At 33.9% G+C, this 24,132-nt stretch overlaps 2 protein-coding genes across 2 annotated transcripts in view; both read left to right on the top strand.

Moving 5' to 3' along the window:
- Positions 1-24,132, top strand: part of DACH2 (dachshund family transcription factor 2) — a 990,389-nt gene that overhangs the window by 573,451 nt on the left and 392,806 nt on the right. The window lies entirely within an intron of this gene.
- Positions 18,170-19,821, top strand: LOC110571914 (actin-related protein 2/3 complex subunit 2-like). The gene is given in 2 exon segments (XM_044911889.1): positions 18,170-18,308; positions 19,073-19,821. Coding segments are annotated over 2 exon segments (888 nt in total).

Genomic DNA, 24,132 nt, shown 5'->3' with positions numbered 1-24,132 from the left:
TACTTGTATGATTTAATCTTTTTAAATTTGTTCTTTGTTTTATGACCCAGAATATGTTCTATAATGGCAAACACTCCATTGCACCTTAAAGGTATGTATTTTCTGCTGTTGCAGAGTGGGAGTTCTATGAATATCAATCAGATCCAATAGGTTGATGGCATTGTTTAGTTTTTCTATATCCTTGCCAATTTCTTTCTTCTTGTTCTATTAATTATTGAGAGAGGATTATTGAAGTCTTGAAATAGAGAAACTTTTTCACCACATAGTTTCCTTTATCCTTCCCCTTTACACACACACACACACACACACACACACACACACACTGCATCTACATACACAGAAAAGCCCATGAGACAATGCTACAGTTATTGTTCATTTGTCAAACCTACTTAAAAAGACTCAACACAAGAATAATTGTCTATTATATTTACCCAGATACTTAGCATTTGTTATTTTTCCTTTATTTTTGATATTCTGTTTCTTTCTGTTAAAATTACTCTGAAAAGTTTCCTTCAGCAATTTTTTGGAACAGGTCTACTGACAATATTTTGCTTAATTTTTCTTCATCTGAAAACATATTTATTTCACCTTTAGTGAAGAATATTTTCAGTGGATATAGAACTATGGGTTGAGAAGCTTTTTTTTTTCCCTTCTTTCAGTGCTTATAAATGTACCATTGCATTAAGTTTTCAACAGCTTTTGATAAGAAAGCCATGGTCATTCAAATAGTTATTCTCATTTAGGTAGTGCATAGTTTTTGTTTAGCTGCTTTTAAGATTTCTCATGATCTTTCCTTTTCAGTAGTTTGATTATGATGTATCTGGCATGAATTTCTTTGGGTTTATCCTGTTTGAGGTTTACTAAGCTTCTTTAATCAGGAGGTTTATGTATTTTGAAAAACTCAGGAAGTTTTCAGCCATTATTTCTTCAGCACTGCTCACATTCTTTTCTCTGGGACTCAGATAATTTGAATATTGCACCTTTTTGTTATTATTCCTTGGGTCTCTTGGGTTCTACTCAATTTTTTTCAACTTCTTTCTCAGTAGTTCAGATTGGATAATTTCTATTGATCTAGCTTAGAATTCTCCAACTCATTTCTTTGTAATCTCCATTCTCTTATTAAGGCTAGCCAATGAGTTTAAAACTTTTGTGATTATATTTTTAAATTCTAAAATGTCCATTTGGTTTTTATATACATCTTTTATCTCTTTCCTAATGTTTTTATTTTTGAATTGTTTCAGGAGTATTTATGATAATTTTGTTGGAGGGATTTTATAATAGCTGCTTTAACATTTTAAAGAATCCCAAGAACTCTGTGATCTCAGCATTTGTGTCTGTTGATTATTGTAGTTTTAAGAGCTTTATTGAGATGTAATATGCCTACCATACAACTCAGCCATGCAAACTATACAATTCAATGACTTTTAGTATATTCACAGAGTTGTACATCCCTCAATACAATCTCACTTTAGGAAATTTTATTATTCCAAAAAGAAATCCTGTGTCCATTAAGAGTCATTCCCCATTCCTTCACTTCCCCCATTGTGCTAAGCAAATATTAATATACTTTCTGTCACAATAGATTAGCCAGTTCTGTATATTCCATATAAATGGAATAATGTAATATGTGGTCTTGTGAATTGTTTCTTTCACTTAGCATAATATTTTCGCAAAACTTTTTCATGTTATAGCATATATAATTACTTTAATTCTTTTTCATTGCCAAATAATATTCCACTGTATGGATATAACTTGTTTTGTTTTCCACACATTAGTTGACAGAAATTAGAGTTTTAGTCCACTTTTTGGCTATTATGAATAAAGATTCCATGGACCTTCATGTACAAATTTGTTAAAGATTGCTTTGATTATATCCATCCTAGTGGTGTTATCTCACTGTTGTTGTTTTTTTTTTAATCAATAGGCTATTTTTTGGGGGCCAGTTTTAGGTTTACAGAAAAGTTGAATAAAGAGAGTTGAATATAGAGAGTTCCTTTATACCCCTCTATCCTCACCCATAGTTTCCCCTATTATTAACTTCTTACATTAGTATGGTGCACTTGTTATAATTGACAAAACAATATCAATATTTATTTATTATTAAGTACAGTTCATAATTTACAATAGGATTCACTCCTTGTGTTGTAGAATTCTATGATTTTCTACAAATGTATAATATCATGTATCCATCATTACAGTATATGCAAAATAGTTCACTATCCTAAAAGTCCTCTATGGTCTACCTATTCATCCCAGTTTACTTTCTCCAAATTCTGACAACCACTGATCTTCACACCATCTCCATAGTTTTGCATTTTTCAGAATGTTATATAGCTGGAATTATACAATATGTAGTGATTTAAACACGAATTATTTTACCTAACTGTATGCACTTAAGATGACTTTGTGTCTTTTCATAGCTTGATAGTTCATTTCTTTTTATTGGTGAATAATATTCCATTATATGGATGTACCATAGATTGTTTATCCATAACTATTGAAGGACATCTTGGTAGCTTTCAGGTTTCAGCAATTAATAATTAAGCTGTTATTAATATTCTCATGCAAGTTTATGTGTGGGCATTAATTTTTAACTCATTTGGGTAAATACTATAGAGCACAATTTTTGGATCATATGGTAAGAGTATGTTTAATTTTGTAAGAAACTACCAATCTGTCTTCCAGTGTCCCTGTACCATTTTGCATTCCTACCAGTAGTGAAGGTGAGTTCCTCTTACCTCACATCCTTGCCACTGTTTGGTGTTGTCAATATTTTGGATGTTGGCCACTCTATTAGATGTGAAGTGTATGTCATTATTGTTTTAATTTGCAGCTCCTGAATAATGCATGATATTAAACATGTTTTCCTATGCTTATTTACCATCTGTATATCTTTGGTTAGTTGTCTGTTCAGGTCCTTTACCAAATTTTTAATTGGGTTGTTTATTTTCTTATTGTTGAGTTCTAGAAATACTTTGTATATTTTGGAACAAGCCCTTTGCAATATTTCCTCCCCAAATCTGGGAAAAATCCCCAAATTTGCCTTTTTAAAAGCCTTTTTTACAAAGAAGAAGTTTTTAATTTTAAATGAAGTCCAAATTATCAATTTTTTCTTTCACAGATTGTGCGTTTAATACTGTGTCTAAAATGTCATCACCAAACCTAATGTAATTTAGATTTTCTCCTATGTGATCTTCTAGGAGTTTTATAATTTTGTGTCTTCCATTTAGGATTATGATCTACTTTTAGTGAAATTTTTGTGAACAGTGTAAGATTTGGGTCTCAATTAATTTTTTTTTTTTGCATGTGGATGTCCAGCTGTTCCAGTACCATGGTTGAAAACCAGATCAGTTGACTATATATGTGTGAGTTTATTTTTGGGCACTCTACTCTGTTCCATTGATCTGCTTGTCTATTCTTTCACGCATACAACACTGTCTTAATTACTGTAGATTTACAGTAAATTGTAGAGTTGGGTAGTGCCAGTCCTTTGACTTTGTTATAATTTTTGATATCATATTGCATATTCTGGGGTTTTTGCATTTCCATATAATCCTTAGAATGAGTTTGTTGATTCCATAAATAACTTCCTGGGAGTTTCATTGGGATTGTGTTGATTTTATAGATCAAGGTGGGAAGAACTAACACTTTAATATTATTGAGTTTTAGATCCATCAATGTGCAATATCTCTTCATTTATTTAAACCTACTTTGATTTCTACCATCAAAGTTTTCTAGTTTCCCTCCTATATTTCTTACACATATGCTGTTAGATTTATACCTAAGTATTTTTTTTTTTTTGGTGCTAATATAAATGAAGTTTTGTTTTTAATTTCAAATTTCAATTGTTCTTTGTAGGGAAGCAATTGACTTTTGTATATTAACTGTGTTTTTCAACCTTGCTATAATCACTTATTAGTTCTTGAATCCTTTTATTATTTGAGATTTTCTGCATAGACAAACATGTCATTTACAAACAAAGAGTTTTATTTCTTCTTCCTAATCTGTATACCTTGCATTTTCTTTTCTTACTGCTTTTTCTAAGACTTTCAATATGATGTTGAAGAAGAGTGGTGATAGGGGACATTACTTCCTTATTCTTGATTTCAACAGAAAAACATTTAGTTTGTTACCATTAATTATAATGTTAGCTGTAGGATTTTTGTGGATGTTCTTTATCAATTTGAGAAAGTCTCCCATCTATTCCTACCTTATTGAGAGTTTCTATTATGAATGTGTTGAATTTCATCAAATGCTTTTTCTGCATTTATTTATATGATCATACAATTTTTCTTCTTTATCCTTAAGATGTGATGGATTACATTAACTGATTTTCCTATGTTAAGTCAAACTTGCATATCTGAAATAACTCTCACTTGATGTTGGTGTATAATTTTTTATACATTGTTGCACTCAACTTGCTAATATTTTGTTCAGAACTTTTGCATCCATGTTTATGAGAGGTATTCATCTACAGTTTTTATTTCTTTTAATGTTTTTGTCTGGTTTTGGTATTAGTGCAATGCTGGCCTCATAGATTGAATTAGAAAAATATTCCTTCTGCTTCTATTTTCTGTAAGAGATTATAGAGAATGGTATAATTTCTTCCTTAAATGTTTGGTTGAATTCCCCAGTAGACCCATCTGGGCCTCCTGCTTTCTGTTTTAGAAGGTTATTAATTATTGATTCAATGTTTTTAATAGATATGGGCCTATTTAGATTATCTATTTTTTCTTGTGTGACTTGTAACAATCTGTGTATTTCTAAGAGTTTTTCTATTTCACCTATGTTATCAAATTTGTGAGTATAGTTATTTTTAATTTTTATTATTTTTAATGTTTATAAGCTTAGTAGTGGTGGCCTCTCTTTCATTTCTGATGTTAGTAATTCGTGTCTTATCTTTTTTTTTTCTTAGCCTGGTTAGAAGTTTATAAATTTTATTTACTTATCAAGTAATCAAATTTGGTTTCATTGATTTTCTGTTTTCAATTTTATTGATTTCTGTTCTAATTTTGTTATTACTTTTCTTCTGCTTTCTTCGGATTTCATTTCATCTTCTTTCTCTACTTTCCAAAGGTAGAAGTTTGAATAATTCATTTTATCTCTTTCTTCTCTGTAATATATTCATACAATTCTACAGATTTCCCTCTAAGCCTTCCTTACTGTATTCATCATATTCTACAAATTTTGATAAATTGTATTTTCATTTTTTTGTTTAAAATTAAATTTATCTTGAACTACTTTGATCCATGTGTGATTGAAAAGTTTGCTATTTAAATTATATGTATTGGGGTGTTACAGGTATCTTTCTGTTATTGATTTCCTGTTCAATTTCATTGGGACCAGAGAACATACTTTATATGATTGCTATTCTTTTAGATTTGTTAAGGCATGTTTTATGGCTCAGAATGTGGTCTGTTTTGGAAAATGCTCAAAATAGTTTAAAGAAGATATGGGGCACCTAGGTGCCTCAGTCAGTTAAGCGTTCAATTCTTGATTTTGGCCCAGGTCATGATCTCAGGGTCATGAGGTCAAGCCCTGTGTTGGGGTCCATGCTGGGCGTGGAGCTTGCTTAAGATTCTCCCTCTCCCACTGCCTCTAACTCTGCTGGCATATGTTCTTTCTCTCTCTCTCTAAAATAAATAAATAAATCTTAATAAAGAAAGATGTGTATTACATTGTTGTTGGGTGAAGAATTTGTAAATGTTAATTAGATCCAGTTGATTGATGTTGATATTCAGTTCAACTCTATCCTTGCTGATTTTCTGTCTGCTGGATTGATCTGTCAATTACTGATACATGGATCATGAAGTCTCAAGACTTCAAGATTTGGATTTGTTTTTTTCCACGTGAAGTTCTTTCAGTTTTTGCCTTACATATGTTGATGCTTTGTTGTTAGGCACATTCTCCTTAAGGATTATTATGTATTCTTGGGGAATTGTCCCCTTTATCATTATGTAATGCCCTTCTTTATAACTGATAATTTTCCTTGTTCTGAAGTCTGATTTGTCTGAAATGAATGAAATGACTCCAGCTTTCTTTTGACTGGTTTTAGCATGGTATGTCTTCTTCTATCCCTTTTTAATCTATCTGTGTTTTTACATTTAAAGTGTTTTCTAGTAATTAAGATATAATTGGATGTAGTTTTTAAATCCATTTTGATAGTCTCTTTTAATTGGTTTATTTAGATCATCAATATTGAAAAGTTATTATTGATATAGTTGGATTAATATCTATTTTTGTAACTGTTTTCTATCCATTGCCCTTAGTTTTTGACTCCAATCTTTTGACTCCCATTCATTTTCTGCCTCCCTGGTTTTAACTGAGCATTGTATATGATTCCATTTTATCTTCTCTTTTACACTCCAGTTATACTTCTTATTTTGCTGTCTTTGTGGTTACCTTAGGGTTTGCAATATTATGACTAATCTAAGTCCATTTTCAAATAATACTATATTTAATCATTTATGGTTAGTGCTGTTAACTTATAACAGAGTATTCCCAATTCCTCTCTCTTGCCTCATAATATTGCTGCCATTCAATTTGCTTATCCTCATAAGTCACCAAATTCATTGTTGCTATTATTATTTTGAAAATACCATTCAGTGCTAAATCAATTAAGAATAGGGAAAATACAAGATTCCATTTCACTTTCATTTATTCCTTGTCTAATACTCTTCATTTCTTTATGTAGATCCAGATTTTGGAGCTAACATTTCTTTTTTTTTTTTTTTTGGTGCATGACTAGCCTTCTGTTTTAAAAAAAAATCCCTCAATTTGTGTTTGTCTGACAAAATCTTTAGTTTTCATTTACTTTTGAAGAATAATGTCACTGGGTAAAGAATTATAGATTGGTGCTTTTTTTTTTTTCTTTCCACACACAAATATTGTACTTCACTCCCTTCTATCTTGCATGGTTTTTGAAGAAAGACATGTAAATCTTGACCTGGCTACTCTATAGGTATTTTACCCCCACCCCTCTTGTTTCCTTGCTTCTTTTATGATTTTCTCTTTGTATTTGATTTTCTGGATTTTGACTCTGCTATGCCTGGTTGACTATATATAGTCAACCAGATATAAATATATCATACTTATTGTTTTCTGAGTTTCCTGAATCTGTAATTTGATTTCTGCAATAATTTCATTAGTACTTCAAATATTTCTTCTCTTCTTGTCTTTTTTTCTTCTTTTAATATCCCCATTACACATACGTTGCTTCTTTCAGTTTTCCCACAGGTCTTAAATATATTTTCATTCTTTTTTTCTCTTTATTTTAAGTTTGCAAAGTTCCTCTTGACCTCTCTTCATACTTACTGATTCTTTGTTCTTGTCCAGTCTATAGATGATCATATCAAAGGCATTCATTATTTTTCTACAGCTTTTAAACAATATTTGTAGCATTTAATTTGCATATTTCTTAAGATTTCCATTTCTCTGCTTATATTATTTACCTTTCCTTGCATTTTATCTACTTTTTGTTAGTACCCTTAACATATTAATCATAGTTATTTTTGATTCTCAGTCTGATAACTCCAAAATCTCTGTCTTAACTGAGTCTGGTTTTGATGCTTGTTCTGTGTCTTTATTTAAAAAAAATAAAATTTTTATCTGAGTATAGTTGACACACAATGTTACATTAGTTTCAGGTGTACAATTTAGTGATTTGACAAGTTTATACATTTTGCTATGTTCACCACAAGCATAGCTACCATCTGTCCCATTATATCACTCTTACAATACCATTGACTGTATTCCTTATGCTGTGACTTTTATTACTGTGACTTATTCATTATATAACTAGAAACCTGTAACTCCCTCACCCTTTCACCCATTTTGCTTAACCTTACACCCTTGCCCTCTGGCAACCATCAGTTTGTTTTCAGTATTTATAGGTGTGATTCTGATTTTTGTTTGTTTATTCATTTTTTTTTTTAGTTTCCACTTATGAGTGGAATCATATGGTATTTGTCTTTCTCAGTCTGACTTACTTCACTTAGCATGACACCCTCTAGGTCCATCCATGTTGTCTCAAATGGCACAGAATTGCATTCAACAATATGTTTAAAAGATCATTCACCAAAATCACATTGGATTTATCCCTGGGATGCAAAAATGGTTCAATATTTGCAAATCAATCAACATTACACACCACATCAACAAAACTAAGAATATAAATCATAGGATCATCTCAAAAGATGCACAAGCATTTGAAAAGATTCAACATCCATTCATGCTAAAAAAAAAATCAACAAAGTGGGATTAGAAGGAACATACCTCACCATACTAAAGGCTATATATGAAAAACCTACACCTAACATAATACTCAATGCTGAAAAATTGAGACCTTTCCTTTAATATCAGGAACAAGAGAAGAATATACAGTCTTGCCACTTTTATTCAACATAGTACTGGGAGTCTTAGCCACAGCAATCAGACAAGAAGAAGAAATGAAAGGCTTCTAAATTGGTAAGGATGAAGTAAAACTGTCACTCCTTAGAGACGACAAGATATTATACATAGAAAACCCTAAGGATTCCACCGAAAACCTACTAGAAATAAAAAGAAAAAAATCAGTAAAGTGGCAGGACACAAAATTAATGCCCAGAAATCAGCTACATTTCTATACACTAATAATGAAGTAGGATAAAGAGAAATTTAAAAAAAAAACCATTTACAATTTCACCAAAAGTAAATAAGAATAAACTTAGCCAAACTGGTGAAAGACATGTAGTCCAAAAACTATAAAATATTAATGAAAGAAATTGAAGATGACACAAACAAATGGAAAGATACTCCATGTTCATGGATTGTAAGAATAAATATTGTTAAAATGTCCATATTACCAAAAGCAATCTACAGATTCGGTGCAATTCCTATAAAAATACCAATTAGCATTTTTGACAGAACTAGAACAAATAATCGTAAAAGTTTTGTGGAATCACAAAAGACCTGAAATAGCCAAAACAATCTTGAAAAAGAAGAACAAAATTGGTGGTTTCACAATTCCAGATTTCAAGATATTCTACAAAGCTATAGTAATCAAAACAGTATGGTACTTGCACAAAAATAGATCGTCTGAAACAGAAGAGAGTCCCTAGAAATAAATCCATGCTTATATGGTCAATTAATTTATGATAAAGAAGACAAGAATGTTCAGTGGGGAAAATACAGTCTTCAATAAATGGTGCTTGGAAAACTGGACAGCTACATCTAAAAGAATGAAATTTGATGACTTTCTAGTACCATAAACAAAAATAAACTCAAAATAAAGACCTAAATGTGAGACCTAAAACCATAAAATTCTTACAAGAGAATATACCAGTAATTTCTGTAGGAACATTTTTCTATATCTGTTTCCAAAGGCAAAGGAAACAAAAGCAAAAACAAACTATTAGAACTACACCAAAATAAAAAGCTTTTGCACTGTCTTAAAACTGTGGGCTTTTTGTTTTGTTTTGTTTTCTTTTCTTTTGTTTTTGTCTTCTAGTGTGCCTTGTAGCTTTTTGTTTAAGTTGAACAAGATGGGGTGCCTGGGTGGCTCAGTTGGTTAAGCGACTGCCTTCAGCTCAGGTCATGATCCTGGAGTTCCGGGATCGAGTCCCGCATCGGACTTCCTGCTCGGCAGGGAGTCTGCTTCTCCCTCTGACCCTCCCCCCTCTCATGCTCTCTCTCTCTCAGTCTCTCTCTCAAATAAATAAATAAAAATCTTTAAAAAAAATAAGTTGAACAAGATGTACTGGATAAAGGAACTTAGGTAAATAGACCTTTTAGCATGAAGCTTTATTTTTATTTGGCTGGTGGTAGACTGTGCATAATGTTTGCTATTGCTGTAGGTATCAGAATCTAAAATTGTTTCTATTTTCTTTTTTCTCCCCTGTGGACCTTGGGTATTTTTGGATACTACTTCTTTTTTTAAGATTTTATTAATTTATTTGAGAGAGAGAGAGTACAAGCAGGGGGAGCATCAGACAGAGGGAGCAGGAGAATCAGGCTCCCCAGGGAGCCTGATGAGGGGCTCCATCCCAGGACCCAGGATCATGACCTGAGTCGAAGACAGATGCTTAAAGGACTGAGCCACCCAGGTGCCCCTAGACACTACTTCTTAAATATATCTAGACATGGAATTTTTTTCAAGGGTAACTAGAGGTGGATATTTCCCTTCCCCAGGTCAGTTAGTTTCTTGTAAAAGCCCAGTCAGTTAGGCTCTGGTAATATAGTTTCCCTGAAGGCATTTTTTATTAAAAGAATGAAATACTCTGGACATATTTCAGAATGGGTATTTTTCTCCTCTGTCTGTCAAAAGTGCTAGGGAATTTTTCTCTGATTTTCACTATGGGAACCTTGTAGATCTCCTGGAGGTAAAACCTGGGAAAGTGTAAGCCCCCTCTAAGATTGTCTCTCATTGATGTTTAACTCCCAAGGTTGTCTACACTGAGCCTTTGGTAATTTGTCAATTGCAGTTTAAGTTTTCTACCATGGTTATTGTCTCTAGTGGTAGATTATTTTCCTAGGTTTCTGGTCTCATAAGATGTGATTCTGTGTATTCACTTTTCTTTACAATTTTGAGGGCAGAGTTTCACCCTGGGACCTCAATTCTCTGATGGACCTAAGAAAAATCTTGATTTTCAGTTTGTTGAGTTTGGTTTTTCCTATTGTGAAGATAGGAGTGACGACTTCCAGAAAACTGTAATTGTGGGATTGAATTGCATTTCCCTGATGAATAATGATGTTAAACATGTTTTCATGTGTTTACTGGCCATATTTATATGCCATTGGAGAATGGTCTATTCAAATCCTTTGTTCAATTTTTAAAAGATTTTATTTTATTTATTTAAAAGAGAGAGAGAAGGGGGGGAACAGAGGGACAGGGACAAGCAGATTCCATATAAAACACAGAGCCTGACACGGGGCTCAGTCCCAGGACACTTAAATCATGACCCAAGCCGAAACCAAGAGCCAGTTGCTTAACTGAGCCACCCAGGCAACCCCTCTTTGCTAATGTTTTAATTGGGCTATTTGTCTTTTAATTTATTGAGCTGCAACAGCTGTAATTTTTAGAGTATACAATTTTCACTTCTTTTATTAAATTTATTCCTAAGTATTGTATTTCTTTTGTTTCTATTGTAAATGAAATGTTCTTTCAATTTCATGAGTTGTTCTATTTAAGTGTTTATAGAAATACAATTATTTTATTTGTTTATTTATTTGTTTATTTACTTATTTATTTAGAGAGGCAGAGGGAGAGGTAGAGAGAGAATCTTAAGAAGGCTCCATGCCCAGCACATGAGCCCAGTGCAGAGCTTGATCTCACAACCCTGAGATCATGACCTGAGCTGAAATCAAGAGTCAGATGCACACTCAGGCACACCAGAAATGCAATTATTTTATGTATTGATTTTTTATTCTACAACCTTGTCAATCTACTTTATTCAATAGATGTTTTTAATTGAATTTTTTAGGATTTTCTAAGTACAAGAGTATGTCATCCACAACTATCCAGATAGAGATAGTTTTACGTATTTATTTCCAATCTCATTGCATTTCATTTACTTGACTAATTCCTATAGCTAGATTTTCCAGTACATTTTTGAACAGAAGTGGCAATAGCAAACATCCTTTTCTTTTTCCTGATCTCACAGGGAAAGCATTTACTTTTTCACCATTAATTATGATGTTCTGTAAGATTTCAAATATGCCCTTTGTCATGTTAAGTTCCCTGTGTTTCTAGTTGTGGAGTGTCTTTTGGTAAGAAGTGGTGTTGTATTTTGTCAAATCCTTTTTTTTCTATTGATATGATAATGTGGTTTTCGTCTATTAATCTATTGATATGTTATATTAAGTCATTTCCCATGGTAAGCCATTCTTGCATTCCTGAGATAAATTTTAATTGGTCATGGTGTATAATATTTTTTATATGTTTCTGGATTTGGTTTGCTAGTATTTTGTTGAGGATTTTTGCATCTAGATTTAGAAGATATATTTTTTGTAATTTCCTTATGATGTATTTGTTTGATTTTAGTATCAGAATAATACCTTCTTAGAATGAGCTGGAATATGTTGCCTCTTCTAATTTTGGAAAAAGTTTGTGTAGAATTGGTGTTAGTTCATCTTTTAAATCTTGGCAGAATTCTTCAGGGAAGCTATCTTGTTCTGCATTTTTCTTTGTAGGAAGTTTATTTCATGTTATGCTATGCTCACCCACAAGTGTAGGTAGCTACTATCTATTGCCATGCAATGCTATTACAATACCTTTGACAACATTTTCTCTGTTGTATCTTTTATTCCTGTGATTTATTCATTCCATAACTGGAAACCTGTATCTCCCACTCACCTTCACCCATTTTGCCCAGCCCCCCAACCCCTCCTTTCTGGCAGCCATCAGTTTGTATTCTATATTTATAGGTCTGACTCTGCTTTCTGTTTGTTTATTCATTTGTTCTTTTTTTTAGATTCCACACATAACTGAAATCATATGGTATTTATATTTCTTTGTCTGAAATATTTCACTTAGCATAATACCCTCTAGGTCTATCCATGCTGTCTCAAGTGGCAAGATCTCATCCTTTTAATGGCTGTTTAATGTTCCATTCTGTGTGTGTGTGTGTGTGTGTGTGCGTGTGCCACATCTTCTTTATCCATTCATCTATTGATGGGCACTTGGTTTGCTTCCATATCTTAGCTATTGTAAATAATGTTTCAATAAACATAGGATGCCTATGTCTTTTTGAATTAGTGTTTTCATTTTTGGGGGGATATATACCCATTAGTGGAATTTTGGGATCATATGGTATTTCTATTTTTAATTTTTTGAGGAATCTCCACACTGATTTCCATAGTAACTGCACCAATTTACATTTCCACCAACAGTGTGCGTGGTTTCCTTTTTCTCCACATCTTCACCAACATTTGTTGTTTCTAGTCTTTTGTAATACCAGCCATTCTGACAGGTGTAAGGTAATACCTCATTGTGGTTTTGATTTGCATTTCTGTGATATTTAGTGATGTTGAGCATCTTTTCATGTGTCGATTGGCCATCTGTATGTCTTCCTTGGAAAAATGTATATTCAGGCCCTCTGCCCCATTTTTCAATTGGATTATTTGTTTTTTGGGTGTTGCATTGTGTAAGTTCTTTCATATATTTTGAATATTAACCCATATCAGATATATCATTTACAAATATCTTCTCCCATTCAGTAAGTTGCTTTTTTGTTTTCTTGATAGTTCCCTTCTCTGTGCTAAAGTTTTTATTTTGATGTAATCCCAATAGTTTATTTTTGCTTTTGTTTCTCTTGCCTTAGGAGACGGATCTAGAAAAATGTTGCTAAAGCCGATGTTGAGGAAATTACTGCCTATGTTTTCTTCTGAGAATTTTATGGTTTCATGTCTCACATTTAGGTCTTTAATCCATTTTGAATTCATTTTTTATGTATGGTGTAAGAAAATGATCCAGTTTCATTCTTTTGCATTTAGCTGTCCAGTTTTCCTAGCACCATTTATTGAAGAGACTGTCTTTTCCTCATTGTACATTTTTGTCTCCCTCTTTTTTTTAATTTTTGTCTCCTTTATCAAAAATTAATTGACCATATAAGCATGGGTTTATTTATGGGTTTTCTGTTCTGTTCCATTGATCTATGGGTCTATTTTTGTGTGAGTGCCATACTGTTTTGATTATTACAGCTTTGTAGTATATCTTAAAATCTGAGATTGTTGTATTTCCAATTTTATTCTTCTTTTTCAAGATTATTTTGACTACTTTGGGTCTTTTGTGCTTCCATAAATGTTTTATGATTATTTGTTCTACTTCTGTGAAAAATCCTGTTGGCATTTTGATAGAGATTTCATTGAATCTGTGGATTGCTTTGAGTGGCATGGACATTTAAATAATATTAATTGCATCATTTTACAGTCCTACTAGCAATGTATACACGTTCTAACTTCTTGACATCCTTGCTAACACTTATTTTTCTCTTCATGTGGCCATCCTTGTGGGTGTGAAGTGATATTTCATTGTGGATTTGGTTAAATTTTCACTAGTGCCTAATGACATTGAGCATTTTTTATGTGCTTAATGGCTATTTGCATATAGTTTTTTTGAGAAATGTCTATCCAACTCCTTTGTCCATTGTTTGTTTTTCCATTGTAAGAGTTTACATATTCTGGATACTAGACTCACATCAATTTTGTGATTTGTAAATATTTTCTCCTGTTCCATGTAGTCTTTTCATTCTCTTAATAGTGTTGTTTGGTGCACAAAAATGTTCAATATAATTATTTCAAATTTATCTATTTTTTATTTTCATTGCTGTGCTTTCAATGTTATATCCATGAAACCATTGCTAAATCTAAGACCATCAAGGTTAACCCTTATAATTTCTTCTAAAAGTTTTAAAGTTAGCTTTTAATTTCCGAGCTTTATTAATTGGACAAAATCTTTGTTTCCCCACTGAATAGTCTTGACACCCTTATCGAAAATCAACTCACCACAACTGTATGGGTTATTTCTGGGTTTCATTTCTATTCCATTGATGTAAATATCTATCCTCTTTGAAGTACCAAGATGTTATGATTACTACAGCACTGTAGTAAGTTTGAGACTTTCATCTTTTTTATTCTTTTCCAAGATTGTTTTGCCTATTTGGGGCCTCTTGCAAATCCATATAAATTTTAGAATTGTATTTTTCATTTCCACAGAAAAGGCTGCGGCATATTGGTAGGAGTTGAATTGAATCTGTAGATTGCTTTCAAGGGTATTGCTATCTTAACAATATTAAGTCTTGAATTCATGAACACAGGATGTGGTTCCATCTTCATACTTAATATAGTTATTTACAACTATAAGTTCCCATTTAATCACTTCTTTAGTTGTATTAAAAATATTTGGCATGTTGTGTCTTCATTTTCAGTCATCCCAAACGACTTTCTAATTTCCATTATGATCTTGTCTTTCACCTATTGGTAATTTAGGAGCATGTTTTTTTAAGTTTTTTTTTTAGTTTAATCATATTTATGAATTTCTCAATTTTTTCTATTTTATTAATTTCTAACTTAATTATATTGTGGTCAGAAAATGCACTTTGCATAATTTCAATTTATAAAAAAAATTATTGACATTGGTTTTATTGCCCAGCACATGGTTTATTGTGGAGAATGTGTAGATTGCTTGGGAAGTATAGACATTTTAACAATATTTGTTCTTCAAATCCATGAGTATGGAATGCCTTTCCATTCCTTTGTGTCATCTTCAGTTCTTCAGTTCTTTCATCAGGGTTTTATAGTTTTCAGAATACATGTCTTTCACCTCTTTGGTTAGGTTTATTCTTATATATCTTATTGGTTTTGGTGCAATTGTAAATGGGATTGTTTCCTTGATTTCTGTTTCTGCTGCTTCATTATTGGTGTATACAAATGAAACAGATTTATGTACATTGATTTTGTATCCTGTGACTTTACTGGATTTATATATCTGTTCTAGCAGTTTTTTGGTGGTGTTTTTTGGGTTTTCTTTATAGAGAATCATGTCATCTGCATATAGTGAAAGTTTGACTTCTTTCTTGATGAGTTGATGCATTTTATTTCTTTTGTTTTCTGATTGCTGTGGCTAGGACTTCCAATACCATGTTAAATAACAGTAGTGAGAGTTGACACTCCTGTCTTGTTCCTGAATATAGAGGAAAAGCTCTCAATTTTTACCCATTGAGGATGATATTAGCTGCGGGTTTTTTTTAATATGACCTTTATTATGATGAGATATTTTCCCTCTAACCTTACTTTGTTGAGGGTTTTATCATGAATGGATGTTGTACTATGTCAGTTGCTTTTTCTGCATCTATTGAAATGATCATATGGTTCTTATCCTTTCTTTTATTAATGTGATGTATCACATTGATTGATTTGTGATTATAAAACCACATTTGCAACCCAGTAATAAATCCCACTTGATTGTGGTGAATGATTTTTTTTAAATGTGTGGTTGGATTTGGTTTTCTACTATTTTATTGAGAATTTTTGCATCTGTGTTCATCAGGAATATTAGCCTGTAGTTCTCTTTTTTAGTGGTGTCTTTATCTGGTTTTGGGATCAGGGTAATGCTGGCTTCATAGAATTAATTTGGAAGCTTTCCTTCCTTTTCTATTTTTTTGGAATTGTTTGAGAAGAACAGGTGTTAACTCATTTTTAAATACTTTGTAGAATTGGCCTGTTAAGCCATCTGGTCCTGGACTTTTGTTTGTTGGGAAATTTTTGATTACTGATTCAATTTCTTTACTGGTTATTAATCTGTTCAAGTTTTCTATTCTTGTTTCAGTCTTGGTAATTTATATTTCTAGGAATTTATCATTTTCCTCCAGGATTTGTTGGCATATAATTTTTCATAATATTCTATCTTTTTTTGTTTTACTTTTAACCTAATTTTATTCCTGCTTGCTTTGGAATAGGAAATAGATTATTCAGGAAAAACATACAGTAGGGAGAAAAGAGTTAAGATAATGGAAGACTAGGGGACCCTAATTTTATATGGTCCCTAGAATTCAGCTAGGTTGTTATCAAATCATTCTGAACACCTATGAAATCAACCAGAGTTCTGAGAAAAAGAACTGCTGCAATTATACAAATAGAAAAATTGACCACTCTTTGCAAGGTAGGAGGTGCAGAGATGGGAATCCAAGTTGATATATAGTAAGATAAACCACAGGGGTAAGGAGTGCAAAGCAGTGGAGTACAAAATTGGAATTTTTGGAAGTCTGCTCCAGTGGGGGAAGCTCCTGCATGAAAGGTGCTCAGGTGGCGAGGTGGGGCAGAATCCCAGGTGGAAGAGCATAGTTTCAGGATCCCCAGTGACACAAAAAGAATGGGGGTGCCTGAGTGGGGCAGAGTTCTCAATCATTGGAGCAGGGAAGCAGGCTGTAAACAGCGAATTTAGGCACCAGCATTCTGCTTGGTGTTGCCATAAACCAGGAACCACTGCATGGTTGGGTGACCGCTCTTTGAGCAGGGGCACAGCAAAAGACAGAATGGTGAGATCCCCTCCCTCTCCAAGGAGGAAGGGTGCGGGTCCACACTGCAGGAGTCTGTAAAGTTTGGAGACTTGAAAGGGGGGTCACATGCCTTAGATAAAAATCCTTGGTCACAGGCTGGGTGAATAGAGAGTTCAGATGAAAACCAGGGAGACATGAGTGATAGACTGCTTTTCTGTGAGGGCTCACTAAAGAGTGGGGGGCATGAACATTTAGCTCTGGGGCTACAGATTGGGGCATCACCATTTTCATCCCCCCATCGGTGCTGAAAGCCTTCAGGGAGCAAAACAAGGCCACATAGTGCAATCTGGAACCACTTACACTGAGCCCAGCCCTGTCAAGGGGGGTGCAATTCCACCCAGGCAAAAACACCTGAGAATCAGAGCAACAGGCCCCTCCTCCAGAAGACCAGTAGGAACATCCAACTAATACCAAGTTTACTGATCATAGAGAACTGCAAAACGCCAGTTCCTGGGGAAAACATATAGCATTAGTGGGGTTTTTAAATTATTATTATTCTTTAGTCTTTCAGTTTTATTTTTAATTTTTATTTATTTATTTATTTATTTATTTATTTATTTATTTATTTTCCTTTTCAGCTATTTTATTTTATCAATTCTTTTTTAAGTCTTTTATAGTTATTTTTAAATTATATATATGTATATGTATATATATATTTCATTTGTGGTTTCCTTTCATTGTATTCAATTATATATATATAATCAGTTTTTCTTTCTTTCTTATTTTGGAATCTAGTTCCTTTAACAAACAGACCAAAATACACCCAGGATATAGTTTATTGTTGTGTTCTGTTTTACGTCTTGTTTGAAATAAGATATTCTTTTTTTGGACATAATGACAAGATGGAGATGCTCACCCCAAAAGAAAGAACAGGAGGCAGTACTCACTGCCAGGGATTTAATCAATATGGAAATAAGAAGATGTCAGAACTAGAATTCAAAATGATGATTATAAAGATGCTAGCTGGGCTTGCAAAAAAGCATAGAAGACACTAGAGAATCCCTTACTGGAGAAATGAAAGAACTAAAATCTAATCAGGTCAAAATAAAAAAAAATCAAAAAGGCTATTGCTGAGATGCAGTAAAAAATGGAGGCTCTACTTGTTTCTCCTTCCCCTTCCTGGGGCAACCACCACCATGATCCTGTTAGAGGTGAACAACTGCATCATTGAGGAGAGTCTCACACTCAAATTCAAGAATGTGGCTGCCAATAACAAATCAGAAGAGGTAGAAGTAACATTTGCAGATTTTGAAGGAATCCTCTATCATATTTCAAATATTTTTTTAATTTTATTTTATTATGTTATTTTAGTCACCATACAATACATCATTAGTTTTTGATGTAGTGATCCACAATTCATTGTTTTCATATAACACCCAGTGATCCATGCAATACGTGCCCTCCTTAATACCCATCATCAGGCTAACCCATCCCCCCACCCCCCTCCCCTCTAAAACCCTCAGTTTGTTTCTCAGAGTCCATAGTCTCTCATGGTTCATCTCTGCCTCCGATTCTTCCCCCTTCATTTTTCCCTTCCTTCTCCTAACGTCCTCCATACTATTCCTTATGTTCCACAAGTAAGTGAAACCATATGATAATTGACTTTTTCTGCTTGACTTATTTCACTTAGCATAATCTCCAGTCCCATCCATGTTGATGTAAAAGTTGGGTATTCATCCTTTCTGATAGCTGAGTCATATTCCATTGTATATATGGACAACATCTTCTTTATCCATCCATCTGTTGAAGGGCATCTCAGCTCTTTCCACAGTTTGGCTATTGCGGATATTGCTGTTATGAATATTGGGGTGCATATGGCCCTTCTTTTCACTACATCTGTGTCTTTGGGGTAAATACCCAAGAGTGCAATTCCTGGGTCATAGGGTAGCTCTATTTTTAATTTTTTGAGGCAGCTCCACACTGTTTCCCAAAGTGGTTGTACCAACTTGCATTCCCACCAACAGTGTAAGAGGGTTCCCCTTTCTCCACAACCTCTCCAACATTTGTTGTTTCTTGCCTTGTCAAATCTTAATGGAGACAAAACAAAATTATGGTCAGTATTTCTTTGAAATTCTACAAGTAACTTCAAGTGCATGGTGCTTATGAGTTATTAAAGAGGGTATACGGGAGTTTCTTGTTAAATCTTGAATTGGGTTGCAATGGCTCCTTGCTATATGACCTTAAAAATCTCCCGGCATCCAAAGATTCCTTTGTGCATCAGGCTGCCATGTTGAAACAAAATTGTTTTACTTCTGTCTTTGAGAAATATTTTGAGTTCCAAGAAGAAGTCAAGGAAGGAGAGAACAGGGCAGTTATCCATTATAGGGATGATGAAACCATGTATGTTGAATCTAAAAAGGACAGAGTCACAATAGTCTTCAGCACAGTGTTTAAGAATGATGATGATGTGGTCATTGGAAAAGTATTCATGCAGGCGTTTAAAGAAGGCTGCAGAACCAGTCACACAGCCCCACAGGTCCTCTTTAGCCACAAGGAATCTCCTCTAGAGCTGAAAGACACCAATGCTGCCATGGGTGACAACATTGGCTACATTACCTTCATGCTGTTCCCTTGCCACACCAATGTCAGTGTTCCAGACAACACCATCAACCTGATCCACATATTCTGGGACTATCTGCACTACCACATCAAATGCTCTAAAGCCTATATTCACACCCTAATGTGGGCAAAATCATCTGACTTCCTCAAGGTACTGTATCATGTATGTCCAGATGCAAAGAAGAAAGAAGTGAAAATAATCACAAGGAAGACATTTCCATCCCACTAACTCTCAGGAACAGGAAGAGGAGGTGGGTGGCATCTGAAGGCTGGAACACTTGCTACTGGATAATTGTAGCTTTTAATGTTGCACCTCTTCAGGTACTTAAGGGATTCTCCGTTTTGGTTCCATTTTGTACACGTTTGGAAAATAATCTGCAGAAACAAGCTCTGCTTGCAAGCACTTCATAATTCTCAAGAATTAGAAAAAGAAAAAAAAAGAATTCCACTTGATCAACTTAATTCCTTTTCTTTACCTTCACTCCCTAACTCCCCTTGCCTTCCTCCCTCTTTTCCAAGCTGTTACACTTTGCAGTATGTTACTGATAATGACTTGCAGGATAATGCAATCTTAATTTGTTTTCTCCTAAATATTTGAGTTCAAACTCCTGTATCAAAGAAATACGGTTGGGATCATTAATAAAGAAAATCTATCTTAAAAAAAATGGAGGCTTTAACTGCTAGGATAAATGGGGCAGAAGAGAGAGTGAGTGAGAATAAGCAAGCTGAGAAAAAGAGAAAAACAACTACTGGATCACAAAGGGAGGATTCAAGACATCAGCAATACCATAAACTGAAATAATATTAGAATAATAGGGGTCCTAGAGGAAAAGAATAGAGAGATGGTCAGGTTTATTTGAACAAATAAACTGAAGCTGAGAACTTCAAACTTTATTTGAACAAATAAACAAATAGCTGAGAACTTCCTTAATCTGGGGAAGGAAACAGGCATTCAAGTCCAGGGGGCACAGAAAACCCCCCTCAAAATCAGTAAAAATAGGTCAACATCTTAACACATGATAGTGAAGCTTGCAAATTTCAGAGATAAAGAGAAAATCCTGAAAAAGCTCAGGACAAGAGGTCCTTAACTGACAAAGGTAGACACAAAGACTGGCAGCAGACCTGTCCACAGAGACCTGGTAGGCCATAAAGGAGTGGCATGATATATTCAGGGTGCTAAATGAGAAAAATATGTAGCCAAGAATACTTTATCCAGCAAGGCTGTCATTCAGAATAAGAGAGAGAGAGTTTCCAGGAAAAATAGAAACTAAAAGGATTGTGATCACTGAGCCAGTCCTGCAAGAAATATTAAAGGGAACCTTTGAGCAAAAATAGAGCATAAAAGTAACAAGGTTGAGAAAGGAATGGAGACAATCTACAGAAACAGAAACTCTACAGGTAATACAATGGCACTACATTCAGATCTTTCAATAACTACTCTGAATGTAAATGGATTAAATGCTCTAATCAAAATACATAGTGTATCAGATTGTATAAAAAAATAAGGCCCATCCATACTCTGTCTCCAAGAGACTAATTTTATTTATTTTATTTTATTTTATTTTATTTTTTCCCAAGAGACTCATTTTAGACCCAAAGACACCTCCAGGTTGAAAGTGAGGGGGTGGAGTACCATTTATCATGCTAATGGACATCAAAAGAAAGATGGAGTAGCAATCCTTATGTCAGACAAATTAGATTTTAAACCAATGACTGTAATAAAAGATGAGGAAGGGCACTATATCATAATAAAAGGGTCTATCTAATAAGAAGATCTAACAATTGTAATATTTATGCTCCTAACTTGGGATCAGCCAAATATATAAATCAATTAATAACCAAATTAAAGAAACACATTGATAATAATACAGTAATAGTAGGGGACTTTAAAACCCTACTCACAGCAATGGGCAGATCATCTAAGCAGAAGATCAACAAGGAAACAAAAGCTTTGAATGACACACTGGACATGATGGACTTCACAGATATATTCAGAGCATTTTATCCTAAAGCAAAAGAATACACATTCTTCTTGAGTGCACATGGAACATTCTCCAGAATAGATCACATACTGGGTCACAAATCAGATCTCAAACGGGAAAAGATTGGAATTATTCCCTGCACATTTTCTGACCACAATGCTCTAAAACATGAACTCAATCACAAGAAAAAATTTGGAAGGAACACAAATACATGATGGTTAAGAGCAACCTACTGAAGAATAAATGGGTCAATTAAAGATGAATTACAAAAATTCATTGATTCATTCATATTTTTTTCAAAAAATCAAAATGAAAACACAGCAGCTCAGAATCTTTGGAATGCAGCAAAGGTGGTCCTAAGAGGGAAGTACATAGCAATAACAGGCCCTTCTCAAGAAACAAGAAAAGTCTCCAATATACAACCTAACCTTGCACCTAAAGGAGTTGGAAAAAGAATAGTAAATAAAGCCTAAATCCAGCAGAAGAGAAATGATAAAGATTACAGCAGAAATCAATGAAATATAAATAAAAAGAACAATAGAACAGATCAATGAACTAGGAGCTTGTTCTTTGAAAAAATTAATAAGATCAATAACCCCCAGCCAGATTTAGCAAAAAGAAAAGAGAAAGGACCCAAATAAATAAAATCATAAATGAAAGGGATGAGATCACAACCAAAACTGAAGAAATATAAGCAATTGTAAGAGCATATGAGCAACTATATGCCACCAAATTAAGCAATCTGGAAGAAATGGATGCATTCCTAGAAACAAAGAAACTACCGAAAACTGAAACAGCAAGAAGTAGAAAACCTGAACAGACCCATAACCAGCAAAGAAATTGAATCAGTAATCAAAAATCTCACAACAGACAAGAGTCCAGGACTAGATGGTTTCCCAGTAGAATCCTACCAAATATTTAAAGAGGAATTAATACTTATTCTTCTGAAGTTTTTTTTTTTTTTCAAAAAATAAAAATGGAAGAGAAACTTCCAAATTCATTCTACAAAGCGAGCATTACTTTGAATCCACCAAAAAGGAGAATTACAGACTAATATCCCTGATGTCTATGGATGCAAAAATTCTCATGAAGGCACTAGCCAATAGGATTCAACAGTACATTAAAAGGATTATTCACCAGGACCAAGTGGGATTTATTCCTGGGATGCAAGGGTGGTTCAGCATCTACAAATCAATGAATGTGATACACCATATAATAAAAGATAGGACAAGAATTGTATGATTCTCTTAATTGATGCAGAAAAAGCATTTGACAAAATATAGGATCCCTTCTTGATTAATACTCTCTGCAGTGTAGGGATGGAGGGAACATACCTCAATGTAATAAAAGACATATATGAAAACCCCACAGCAAATATCATCCTCAATCAGGAAAAACTAAGAGCTTTTCTCCTAAGGTCAGGAACACGACAGGGATGTCCACTCTCACCACTGTTGGTCAGCACAGTATTGGAAGTCCTAGCCTCAGCAATCAGACAACAAAAAGAAAGAAAAGGCATCCAAATCAGTGAGGAAGTCAAACTTTCATTCTGCGCAGATGACATGATACTCTTTGTGGAAATCCCAAAGGACTCCACCCATAAATTGCTAGAACTCATACAGGATTTCAGGAAAGTTGCAGGATATAAAATCAATGCACAGAAGTCAGTTGCATTTCTATACACTAACAGTGCAACAGAAGAAAGAGAAATTAAGGAATCCATCCCGTTTACAATTGCACCAAAAACCAGAAAATACCTAGGAATAAACCTAACGAAAGAGGTAAAGGACCTGTAGTCTGAAAATAGAACACTTATGATAGAAATTGAGGAAAACACAAGGAAATGGCAAAAACATTCCCTGATCATGGATTGGAAGAATAACTATTGTTAAAATGTCTATGCTGCCGAAAAGAATCTGCATGTTCAATGCAATCCCTATTCAAAATACTATGAAAATTTTTCACAGAGCTGGAATAAATGATCCTAAAATTTCTATGGAACCAGAAAAGACCCCAAATAGACAAAGGAATGTTGAAAAAGGAAACCAGAAGTAGTGGCATCACAATTCTATACTTCAAGCTCTATTACAAAGCTGTGATCATCAAGACAGCATGGTACTGGCACAAAAACAGACATAGATTATTGGAACAGAATAGAGAACCCAGAAAAGGACCCTCAATTCTATGTTCAACTAATCTTCTACAGAGCACAGAGAATATCCAATGGAAAAAAGACAGTCTCTTCAACAAATGGTGTTGGGAAAATTGGACAGCCACATGTAGAAGAATGAAATTGGGCTATTTTCTTATACCATACACAAAAGTAAGCTCAAAATGGATGAAGGACCTAAATGTGAAAAAGGAATCCATCAAATTCCTAGAGAACACAGGCAGCAACCTCTGTGACCTCAGCTGCAGCCACTTCTTGTCACACATGTCTCCAAAGACAAGGGAAACAAAAGCGAAACTATTGGGACTTCATCAAGATATAAGGCTTTTGCACAGCAAAGAAAACAGTCAACCAAACCAAAACATAACCTACAGAATGGGAGAAGATA

Source organism: Neomonachus schauinslandi, chromosome X (genome assembly GCF_002201575.2).
Source record: "Neomonachus schauinslandi chromosome X, ASM220157v2, whole genome shotgun sequence".
Lineage (NCBI taxonomy): Eukaryota > Metazoa > Chordata > Mammalia > Carnivora > Phocidae > Neomonachus > Neomonachus schauinslandi.
This window is presented reverse-complemented; position numbering and strand designations above follow the sequence as displayed.